Source organism: Thamnophis elegans, unplaced genomic scaffold, assembly GCF_009769535.1.
Source record: "Thamnophis elegans isolate rThaEle1 unplaced genomic scaffold, rThaEle1.pri scaffold_42_arrow_ctg1, whole genome shotgun sequence".
NCBI classification, from domain to species: Eukaryota; Metazoa; Chordata; class Lepidosauria; order Squamata; family Colubridae; genus Thamnophis; species Thamnophis elegans.
Genome location: NW_022473894.1, coordinates 12,741 through 25,164, shown reverse-complemented (window position 1 = coordinate 25,164; position 12,424 = coordinate 12,741). Strand labels below are relative to the sequence as shown.

Here is a 12,424-nt window from a genome sequence, read left to right as displayed (position 1 = left end):
GAGTCGGTAGCCGAGCTGGCAATTGAGTTCCCTAGGCTGATGGTCCTGGGGGACTTTAATTTGCCGTCGCTCGGCGAACACTCTGATGGGGCGCAGGAGCTCATGGCTTCCATGACAGCCATGGGCTTGACCCAAGTAATTCGGGGCCCAACCCATTCAGCGGGTCACATGCTCGACCTCGTATTCCTCTCGGAGCAGTGGATTTGTGATCTTGGTCTCAGGGGTAACGACATCATACCCCTGTCGTGGTCAGACCACTGCCTACTGAGGCTTGACTTCCGGAGGCCAAACCCCCACTGTAGGGAGGAGGAACCGACCAGGTGGTTCCGCCCCAGGCGACTTATGGAGCCGTCAAGGTTCCAGACGGAGCTTGGGGTTATTCCTGATACTTTCGCCCACAGTCCGGTAGAGACTCTGGTTGCTGCTTGGCACTCGGCAGCATCGGAGACCCTCTACCGGATTGCGCCACTACGGCCCCTCCGAGGCGGCGGATCCCGGAGACCTCCTTGGTTTACCGAGGAACTCCGGGAGATGAAGCGCCGGAGGAGACGCCTGGAGCACCTATGGAGGTCCGATAAGTCCGAATCGAACCGAGCAATAGTAACCACCTGCACCAAGGAATACACCAGGGCTCTTAGGGCAGCGAAAAGATCTTATATAGCCACCTTGGTTGCGTCCGCTGAGTCCCGCCCAGCCGCCCTGTTTAGGATAACCCGCTCCCTACTGAATAGTAGGTTATATAGAGATAATAATAGAGATCTTCAAGTTCAAGTTGAAGAACAGTTGCAAAGAGTCGAGGTATGTTAATTTAAAATTTATTCTAGAATTTTATTCTTTCTAATAGCTGCCCAGGATGTAGGAGCGGGGCAGGAGGCTCTCCCCGAGGTTGGTGCCTCCACTGAGATAGCTGCGCATGATGGTGAAGCTGGAGGAGGAGGAGCCGGTGGACATGGTGCTGGTGCCCACATTCGTGCCCCCGGATGACTTCTCTGCCGGCTGCCCACATGTGCCACACAACACTGTGCGAGAACGCAGGTTGTACTTGCCCCGATCTCCGCTGGCACTGCAGTGGCTCTGGAGAAGGGAGGAAGAGGGGAAGAAGCAGAGCTTGGCGCCACCCGGACCGAGACCCCACCTGGGGCTGGAGATGCTGGATTCGGATCTGGGGGCTCCTTGGTGCTCTGTGAACCTGGATGTTTCATTACCAAACTAGGTAACTTCATCAGCGCAGAAAAGCCCCAAGGCCAGAAAGCCCCAAGGCCCCCACAGTTCAACCCTGAACTAAAATTATTCTCTTCTACCAGATTCCTACTTGGCCCTTTTGACCCCCCCGGCTTCCTCCGGAGCCCGCGATGACTTTTTAAAACACAGCCCAGTGTAGAATCCACGTTACATTTAACTATTCCAGAAATAAAAGATTACACTGGAATTGAGGCTGAACGCATTTCTCTCTTTACTTGTTAGATTTACAAGCCTGTTAAACGGGAGCAGGTTAACCAGCTGAAGGCTAAATTTGCAAGGTGGTCTGAAGTGTCCAATGGACACAAAGGCAAAACTTCCGTTCTTCCCATTTCAGGTTTTGATTAAGAGGCCTTTGTTTTGTATTTTCTTTCAGTAGCCGTGAATGCTGGGGAAGATTCCACCCTGTGATTCCCGAGATCTCCTCATTTCCACCCAGTCCACACAGAGGGGAAGTTTGCCCAGAGTCTGTGACATGGATGGCCTGTCAATTTAGTTCATGAAATGAACAATAAATAAGGACTGGCTTTACTAAAATTATTTGGCCCTTTTGTTTAAAACAAGGAAAGGCAGGCAAGTATTTCAGGGATCCTTGGTGCTGCCGGAGCTTCCTTGAAACGCCTGCAAGAAAACAAGCAAACTCGGGGAGCCCCCCAGGATCCCTCGTGTCAGCTCTGAGCTACAAAGATTCTCCTTTGTTGGTGTAAATATTTCAATTTCTACACCTGAGAATAATGAAAACAATTGTTACAACTGAGGATGATTTCGGCTGTCTGCTTGCCTTCATTGTCACTGGGGGCCTCTGAACGGACTCTTAATCTCCATTGCAGACTAACAGACGGAAGAAATCCTGGGCACAACACGGTCACACTGGAGTAATAATATAATATAAAGTGTTTATATTTTACTGAAATAGTCCCCTAGGGGGAGCTATACCACGTGGTAATGGCGGAGAGAAGGAATATGTAAATACTTGAGAGGAGAACAATGAACTGTAAGAGGAGTGGCTATGAATTGAGCGGGAAAATGTGATTGCTTGATTGGCCAGAAGGATGCCAAGGGCTAATTGGTTAAAAATTGTATTCTCAAATAAGGTAAAAGATAGGGTAATTATTGTCTCTGATTGGTCTGTAACCACCCTCGTCAGGCTAGCTGACGAGGAGTAGGAGGAGTTAGGGAGGGTATAACTACTGTTTCACTTTCGAATTTGGTGTGGCTCTCCTTTGTGACTCAGGTGAAGTCAGGGTGAGACCCACCAACGCTTTGCAAACCGTTTTCAAATTAGCTCTGATTTTTGGATAATAAAAATGAACTTTATTCTTCTACTCCGAACCTCGTCTCTAGAATTCTTTTAAAATTCTACAAACAACACAAAACCCCAAAATTTCTCCCGGGGGGGTCCTGGCCCCACAGCCAGAGCCCTTTGCATTTGGGAAACACCCCACCACTACCACCACCCCGGATGGCTGCTGAGTTGTGCTTGTTCCCCATGGAAGGCAGCCCTCGGGGGCCCCTCCGCCAAACCTAATCAGGGTTCAGTCAACAAATTACTCTGAATTGTGCTGCCACTTGTTCTTCTTGTGTATGCTTATATAACATAGTAAACTGCGGTTTGCTTAACTAAAGGCTACTAAATAAACTCCATTTGATACAGATAACCATGAATCATGATTTAGAAAATCATCCTCGCTGGGGTTCATCCAAAAACTAAGCCATAAATAAGTAAGCCACATTGCCATTCAGCGTGCTATGTGTTCTATGCAAATTGTGGAAATCACTGGTCATAATTCTAAATAAACAATGGTGTTTAGGCTCTGAAATGTTGGGTCTGTGGTAAGCACCCTTTCTACCATCTTCTTTCCTTCCAGTAACAGTATGAAGAAGACCCAAGCACCACTTCCAGTTTCCAAGATTGATGATAAACTTGAGCAATACACTCAAGCCGTTGAGGTGAGTTTAAACTCACTGACTTTGACAAGCTTTTCAAAGAAGTACTTTCAGAGTCATCTTAAAAAATGTGTTACAGCAAGCCCATTCAAAAGCATAAGTCCATTGATTTTCACTCATTGGCAAGTTAACTGAGCACTACTGTCACCCATGCAAGATTTTAGCTTTTGATGTGTTTTTGCAGATGTCCTCCTTTCCATGGCAGCCAGAAAAGTAGAGTTGTATTATAATATTTTGTTTGGCAATTAATTCCCAATGGGCTAAAATCCACCTTCTTCTGGTATTCTAACCCATGATTAACCTGGCTGATGGCATTATCCTTTGTCTTATCTGATGTAACTGATTTATGACTATGAAATGAAGGCAATGTGTGTGCGCCACAGGTGTTTGAGCTTTCTTGCACTGTTTTTCTTTGCCTGGCCATTGATGAAAGATTAGAGCCATGGTGGTGCAGAGGTTAGAATGTAGTATTGCAGGTTACTCTGCCCACAGCAGAGTTTGATCCTGACTAACTCAAGATTGACTCAGCCTTCCATCCCTTGGAGAGCGGTAAAATGAGGACCCAGATTGTTAGGGGGGAATGTGCTGATATTGTAAACTACCCAGAGAGGGATGTAAATGTTGTGGTCTGCCAGCGGCCTGTGGAGCCGGCAGCAGAGTCGGACAGTGAGGAGGTTGGGGAGGAACATGGGCCAGTCCTCAAGTCTGGGGAAGGCTCGGACAAAGGCTCTGTGTTGAAGGCAGAGAGGGAACGAGGGCCATCTGATAGTGATGTCAGCCTCCGGAGCCTGACATCAGCAAGGCAGAGGAACAGTGGGAGCCTGTTCCCAGTGTGCACATGCACAGAGCTGCCAGAAGGCAAGAACAATTAAGAAAAAAGGGATGACTTGGGAGAAAGGCTTGGAGATGATTGCCCCCCCCCCATAAGACAAAAAAAGGAGCAAATGTACCTTTGCAGGAAGCAATTAGTTCATCTGGTAGGTTCAAGATCTGATAAGTTCCATATGACTCTTGCTAGGTTTGGCCTTGCAAAACTAATTGGCAATTAGGTCTCTGGCAGCATTTTAAGGGAGATAAAGGTGGGTGCTTATCAACGTTACCCAAAAAGACTATGGCAACTAGAGCAGACATCTGTCGGAATCTTCTGTTGGGCTGTGAATGATCATCAGTCACAGCCATATAAATAAAAGAGGGTTTGGGGGACTAAGATTGTGGTTTATGCTTTCTCAGGAAACCTAGGTCAGAACAGTAAAGCACCATGGGATGTTATATAACTCTAAGCACTATTGCTATTATATTGGCACAAAGGCTGTGAGGGATGGACATTTTCTGATCAGTTGCTAAATTGGATGGCTACCATAATGCTGATTCTCCCTAACGGATGCATCAACTCAGTGCTTCATAAAGAAACTTGACTATGAGAGAGAGGTTTTTTTGAAACTAGAAAGCCAGTTCACCCTTGTATTATTTTGCAGATCTCCAGCAAAACTCCGAAGCCAGTGCGCCAACCTTCCATTGACCTTCCTACCAATAGTGCCGCAGTGGCCAGCATAAAAAGCCTCTGGGAGACTGGTGAAATGGCTCAGGCATCTGCAAAATCAATGCCCTGCAAGGTAACTTTTTTTTAAAAAAAAAACACAAAGCTCCCCTCGTCCGGGACTTAATTGTTGACGAGAGGGCAGACCTGGCATGTATTACTGAAACCTGGCTGGGCACAGAAGGAGGAGTCCCCCTTGTAGAGATGTGCCCAGAGGGATTTCAGGTGCTTCATCAGCCGAGAGCCCAGGGAAGGGGTGGCGGTGTGGCTATTATTATCCGGGAGTCTCTGTTACCTCGTAGGGTCCCTGCTCCGGAGCTTGCCGGGTGTGAGTCCCTGCTGATAAAGTTGGACCTCAAGGGTCAAGTGGGTTTGCTGCTAACGTACCTGCCTCCCAACTGCGTTGCAGCATCCCTCCCCTCGCTCCTCGAGTCAGTAGCCGAGCTGGCAGTTGAGTTCCCCAGGCTTATAGTTCTGGGGGACTTTAACTTGCCATCGCTCGGTGAACGCTCTGATGGGGCGCAGGAGTTCATGGCTTCCATGACAGCCATGGGCTTGACCCAGGTAATTCGGGGCCCAACTCATACAGCGGGTCACATGCTCAACCTCGTATTCCTCTCGGAGCAGTGGATGCGTGATCTTGGTCTGAGGGGTAATGAGACCATACCCCTGTCGTGGTCAGACCACTGCCTACTGAGGCTTGACTTCCGGAGGCCAAACCCCCACCGTAGGGAGGAGGAACTGACCAGGTGGTTCCGCCCCAGGCGACTTATGGACCCCTTGAGGTTCCAGACGGAGCTTGGGGTAATTCCCGACACTCTCGCCCGCAGTTCGGCGGAGACTCTGGTTGCCGCCTGGCATTCGGCGGCGTCGGAGTCTCTTGACCGGATTGCGCCACTACGGCCCCTACGGCCCCTCCGGGTCAGTGGATTGGTTCACCGAGGAGCTCCGGGAGAAGAAGCGCCGGAGGAGACGCCTAGAGCACCTGTGGAGGTCCGATAAGTCCGAGGAGAACCGAGCACTTTTGACTACCTGCACCAAGGACTACATCCGGGGACTAAGAGTTGCCAAAAGAACGCATATCTCCGCCTTGGTAGCGTCTGCCGAGTCATGCCCAGCCGCCCTGTTTAGGATCACCCGCTCCCTCCTTAATAGGAGGGAGGCGGGAGACCCCTTGCAGGGTAGGGCTGAGGACTATGCCCAATTCTTGGCGGACAAAGTTGCTCGGTTTCGTTCGGACTTGGACTCCACCGCCGTAGATCCAGCCGAGACACAGGGGGATTACTTGGCAAACCATCTCTGGGTTGAGTTCCAGGACGTTGCCTCTGGGGACGTGGACAAGGCCATTCGAGCTGTAAGTGCCTCCACCTGCATTCTGGACCCGTGTCCCTCCTGGCTGGTTGCCAACAGCAGGGAGGTGACACATGGCTGGATCCAGGCGGTCGTGACCGCCTCCCTTCGGGAGGGGCACTTCCCCGCCGCACTTAAGACGGCGGTGGTGAGACCCCTCCTGAAGAAACCATCCTTGGATCCAGCCATTTTAAACAACTACCGCCCTGTCTCCAACCTCCCCTTTATTGGGAAGGTTGTTGAGAAGGTGGTGGCCTTCCAGCTTCAACGGGCCTTGGAGGAAGCTAGCTATCTTGACCCCTTCCAGTCCGGCTTCAGACCCGGTTACAGCACTGAAACCGCTTTGGTCGCATTGACCGATGATCTCTGGAGGGCCAGAGATGGAGGCCATGCGTCCATCCTGGTTCTCCTTGACCTCTCAGCGGCTTTCGATACCATCGACCATGGTATCCTTCTGCGACGACTGCGGGAGGTGGGGGTGGGAGGCACTGTTTTGCAGTGGTTCTCCTCCTACCTCTCGGACAGGTCGCAGTCGGTGTTGGTCGGGGGGCAGAGATCGTCCCTGAGGCCCCTAACATATGGGGTGCCGCAGGGTTCGGTCTTATCCCCCCTACTATTCAACATTTACATGAAACCGCTGGGCGAGATCATCCGGAGGCACGGGATAAAATACCACCAATATGCGGACGATACACAATTGTATCTGTCCGCCCCGTGCCAACTCAATGAAGCGGTGGACGTGATGAACCGGGGCCTTGAGGCCGTTAAGGACTGGATGAGCGCTAACAAACTGGTACTCAACCCGGACAAGACCGAGTGGCTGTTGTGTTTCCCTCCCAACAATTTGGCTGATATTCCAACACTCAGGCTGGCGGGTCAAATTTTACACCCCTCAGATAGGGTCCGTAATCTAGGAGTCCTCCTGGATCCACAGCTGACTTTTACCCATCAGTTGTCGGCTGTGACCAGGGGGGCATTTGCCCAGGTTCGCCTGGTCCGCCAGTTACGGCCCTACCTGAACCGGGAGGCTCTCACAACAGTCACTCGAGCCCTTGTGATCTCTAGGCTGGAATACTGCAATGGGCTCTACATGGGGTTGCCCTTGAAGTGCATCCGGCGACTGCAGTTAGTCCAGAATGCAGCCGCGCGAGTGATAGTGGGCGCACCGCGGTTCGCCCACATTACACCTATCCTCCGCGAGCTGCACTGGCTACCTGTCGATCTCCGGGTGCGCTTCAGGGTATTGATGACCACCTTTAAAGCACTCCATGGTAGTGGACCTGGGTACTTGAGAGACCGCCTTCTGCCGATTACCTCCCTTCGACCGATTAGATCGCACAGATTGGGCCTCCTCCGGATTCCATCCGCCAGTCAATGCCGACTGGCGACTACACGGAGGAGAGCCTTTTCTGTTGCAGCTCCGACCCTGTGGAACGATCTCCCCGTTGAGATTCGTACCCTCACCACCATCCAGACCTTCCGCGCAGCCCTTAAGACCTGGCTCTCCCAGCAGGCCTGGGGATAAGTTTCTAAATTACCCGCCCGAGTGTTGCTTGACTGTTGAATGCAAGTTGGTGTTTTATAATTTATCTTGTTTACTCACTGTTTGTCTTGTATTATTGCACCCCCCTCCCGTGATTGTAAGCCGCCCTGAGTCCCCTCAGGGAGAAGGGCGGCCTATAAATCGTAATAAATGTCTGAAAATGTCTGAAATGTCTGAAATGTGGTCAAATCCCTACCATTGGAAAGATACAATTTCTTCTACAGAGATTGATCTTGTGATGAAAATGATGTCCGGTTATAAATGTCATCAACCAAATGGAACCTATATGGACTCTAGATTTGACCTGACTTGCAAAACATAAAGACCTTTTCACAGAGGGCACTTCAAACATCTCTCATCACGTCTGTGTTCTTCCTAGGACATTGTGGCTGGAGACATTGTGAACATAAGAAGCCTTTGGGAGCAAAAGGAGAACCCCCAAACAGATGCAAATTCTAAGGTGAGGATTGCTGCTTCCTTTGGGAGAAATGCTATGATGAAGCTTAATTTTTTCTGTATAAGTGGCCATCCATGTTAAGCCTGGTGGGGCTTTGCTGGAAAAGGGCCCAGAAGTGATGCAAAATGAAACAACACAGCAGCTTAGTTTTACTCTTCCTTAATGTAGCTTTGAAAAGATGCTTCACGTAATGCATTGTCAAATTAAAGCACCCTTGAAGGACTTCTATAGCCACCCTGTGACTATTAAAAGAAAGATTTTTTCTCCCATTATTGTGGCTGTATGCAGTTGGCTCCTCCTCAGCTCATTGAATGCAAGCTCTCCTGTTCATGGTATTAAAGGAAAATTGTTCCACTATATCAAGTGAAATATGTATTTAATTCAGTGTTTTATTTTGCCAGAAGCATAGTAGCTGCCCGAGGAAGCTCACAACCGGTCAGGAGTGTGATAGCATCTTCCTGCTTGCGCTTCCCAACAAACGACATACAGAGGCACATTGCTTCTACCTATGGAGCTAAAAACAAATGTTCACATTGACTAATCCTGGGTCACGTATTCCTGCCCAGTTCCACACAAATCAGAATTCTATGTTCTTCATTGTCATCATCTGTTTGGTTGGTATAAATGTCTTTATCCAAAAAGGGGATGGAGAGGGATTGAACGCAGGGAAGGAAAATTTGCAAGTAAACTACCTCCAAGCTAGTTGTGCAAATATATTCTTAATTTTCTGTGAAAATAGATTGGATATAAATTTTAATTCCATGTTAGTGGCCAACTGTGTCCCCCCCACTCAACCTCAGAAGGTTGTATCTTTTTCAACCCAACACCTCAAAGGGTGGTTGTTGTGGGAAAATAGAAGAGGAGGAGTTTCAGGTATGTTTGCCGCTTGTTACTTGCAAAAATAATACAGGCAGGATACAATAAAATAATAATAATGAAATTCTCCCTTATATGGAACATATTGCACAGTAAAGAGGATCCAGGAATTTGGAATATGGTTTTGAGGAAGAGAGTCGAGATCGAAAACCATGGATGATTTAAATAAAGAAAAACCTCCGATGCTTTGTAAAGTATTAACACAAATATTTAAGGAGTGAAGAGTGGATGGGAAACAGAAGGGGGGATAGAGGACTCACCAAAATTCCCCTTTACAATGTATATTTATGTTCTCTTTTCCATATTGCTTTTTCTAACTTTATTCTTGACCCTGTTCTCATTTTATTTATTGCCTTTATTTATTTATTTTTTTTGGGGGGGGGGAATGTATGCAACTGCATATCTTACATAAATAATTGTGAATGACTGCAGACTGGTACCCATCCCTGGACTGGGAATTGGGGACTCCTGATTTAAAGTGTAGGAGCATCTGGAATAACAATTCAGCAGATTTGCTTGTTAACTTTTGAGCTATTTTTCTGCAGAGGTTTGAGGTGATTTTGGTTTTTGACATAGGATAGTGATGGTGAATTTTTTTTGGCACAGAGTGCCCAAACCGGACTGTGCATGCATGCACATGCATGTGTGCGCACTGGAAACCTGAACAACAGCTGGCCAGTGTGCATGCATGCACTTGCCAGCTGGTCTTTGGCCATGCCGGAGCACCGAAAACCTGAACACCAGCTGGCTGGGCATCCATGTCTGTTTTTGGGCTGGTTTGGGGACCATTTTTGTGGCTACTTTTAGCTCAAGACAGCCCAAAAATGCCCAAAAGATGGGCTGAAAATGGTCTGGAAAATGGCCTGTTTTTTGGCCTATTTTCTGGCGCTCTGGCACCCATGAAGACCAGTTAGCCGGCATGCCAGGAATCAGATCAGCTGGCGACAGCGCACAAGTCCACAGAGAGGACTCTGCATGCCACCTCTTGCATGCATGCCATAGATTTGCCATCACAGACATAGGTTCAGGTTTTTCTGGTATCAAATAATGAACTGTTGTTTAAACTTCCAGGCCAAAGAAAAAGGAACAGAAGCACAGTGCATGAAATCAGCCCATATTTGATGGCTAATGGTCAAACTTAGTTTTTTTCAAAGCACTTCAAAAACTGTAGGGTGGAAGAATAGTAAGGATTTGGGTTTTAACCACTGAAATTGCAATTTTTCATCCTCATTTTTAGGTCAAGATTCCTGGCAAGAAATATAAGTATGTGGCAACTGGACATGGACAGTACAAAAGGGTGCCAATAGAAGATGGGGCGAGGGCAAAATAGCTGTGCTGGTACCAAACTCACAGGTAAAGGTAGGCTGATGTACTAAATAGCATTTGCAAATTCTTTTTGCACATATAAAGTCAATAATAATTGACCAAGGGCTGACTGGCTTTGCTATCAGATTTCTATAAGCAGAAGCAGAGAGTGCTCCTTTATAAAGCGATTCCTTGTCATGTTCCTCCCTTACTAAGGTAATGGACAATTCAAACAGGGACCTTTATTGGTACAGTCACATTTTAAGCCCAAAGGCATACGGAATATTTAAGGAATGATTTAGGTGGTGTATTTTAAGGGATGTATGGGGGAGGCATGCATTTACTTAGAATAACATTTCTCAACTCTCTACTAGCAATGAGAATCCATTTTTTTTTCATAGAAACACTTTATTCATTCTACATATTCAATGTTTATAAAAATTGTTCTTGAGTCAGGATTTCATATGAACTGCCTTTTAAGCTGTGAAAAGAATTCTTTCCGTGTTGGTGTAATGGCAACCATCCTAGCACTTATTCATGATAAGTTCAGAAAAAACTTAAGAGCATCTTTTGCTTCCATCATATCACTGTTCCTTTTCTTACCGTATATCTGCTTCTCTCAGGAACCAAACATTTCTATTTCCTCATTGCTCAACATACCTTCCGTGTCTTTTATTATCATCTCAAAACAGGGTAGTAATGGAAACCAGCAATACCCATCCTTTCAAAGAACATTAAATTTATTTGCATGCGAGAAGTTTCACTAAAAGAACACTGCTGAGGGTGAGCGTGTTGGCTGTGTTTTCTAGGGGCTTTGCCGGACTATTGCTGCTTCGGAGGGAGAGTGGACGATCATTACTACTGGGACTGAGGAAGCTGGGCGGCTGGCTTTGCCTGGTGCCGCGGCACTCCCTTCGGATGGCTCTCCCTCCCGTATGGCTTTGCCTTCGCCCCGTCTTTGCCCCCCCCCCTCTTCCGCTCTTGCCTGGTCAGGTGGCCCTATAGAAGTGACTCCATCTTTGCTTACCCCCGCTGTTGTGAGGCTTCCCCCTGTGTTCTCTGTTTGGCGCTGGACTATCGCTTACTGTGGCATTTTAACATCTGGCCTTTCTCTGCCACAGCCTCTGGACTCCTAGGCTTGTTGGCATATTTCCATCTGACTTGGACTATTGTCACTATTACTATCCTTTGTGACTGCCCTCGTGCCATCGCCCTAGACAGTGCCTGTACAAGAAAACCTTTTACCATCTTGGACTGCTCCGGCCGGTTGAACTTTTATAAATTTGCAGAAGAAGAGAGGGGTTATAAGACACCCCCCCATATATTCCACCCGAACTGTAACTGGTCTCCAGCTACTTCAACCTTGAACACTAAGAGCCAGCTCTGTTAACTGACCTCGCATTTTAAACCTGTAATTAACTGCGCAACTTATTTTATTTTCTTCCTTTTCTTTCATCTTTTTTTCCCTCTCTTTGTATGGGATATGCATGGGATATGTATGAGATGAATGAATGTCCCACTTTTTATTATTATACTGTTGTAATTTTCTGTGTTTTAACTTTTACGTGGGGACTGCTTGGGGGAGTGCATGGGTATGTATGATTCGGAGGACCTGGCGGGGGATGCGGGGGCCATGGGGGTGGTTGAGGGGACTAGAGACACGGGAGAGGGTCAGAGTATCACGGTCGTAACAGGGAGGGGCAGATATGGCGGGGACTTTAGGGCGGGCCATTACCGGGGAAGGAGGGTTCCCTACATTACAGAGATCCCTCCTTCCGGCCCTATGAGTCCCACTCCGAGACCAGATGGCGTAAGCAATCAGGACCCTGGACTCAGGCTGCTGTCGCTAAATGCCAGGTCTGTGGTACATAAAGCTCCTCTCGTCCGGGACTTAATTTTAGACGAGAGGGCAGACTCTTCCATCTGCATGGACTTCAAATCCCAGAATTCTCAGCGGTAGCCATGATCGCAGGGAGATTGTGGGAATTGAAGTCCACTCACCAAGGGCCTCGCTTGGAAGAAAACGTCCCCTGCAGCTCCAGTCTCTTGCTAATTGTCTTCCCCATTTTCCCGTTTCAGTCAGACTCCAGTCAGTAAGTTCAATCACTGACAATTCTTCCGTGTCTCCACAGTCCTTCTTCTCTGCTCTTTCGTCACTGGGAGAGGTAAG

General features: G+C 48.0%; 2 protein-coding genes across 2 annotated transcripts in view; both read left to right on the top strand.

Moving 5' to 3' along the window:
* Positions 1-12,424, top strand: part of LOC116523541 (serine/threonine-protein kinase MRCK gamma-like) — a 187,355-nt gene that overhangs the window by 172,737 nt on the left and 2,194 nt on the right. The gene's annotated exons all lie outside the window — the stretch shown is intronic.
* Positions 3,108-10,353, top strand: LOC116523545 (lymphocyte-specific protein 1-like). Its single transcript, XM_032238657.1, has 4 exons — positions 3,108-3,189; positions 4,662-4,799; positions 7,996-8,076; positions 10,187-10,353. The coding sequence occupies exons 1-4, from the start codon at positions 3,115-3,117 to the stop codon at positions 10,277-10,279; spliced, it is 387 nt and encodes a 128-aa protein (XP_032094548.1). The 5' UTR covers positions 3,108-3,114; the 3' UTR covers positions 10,280-10,353.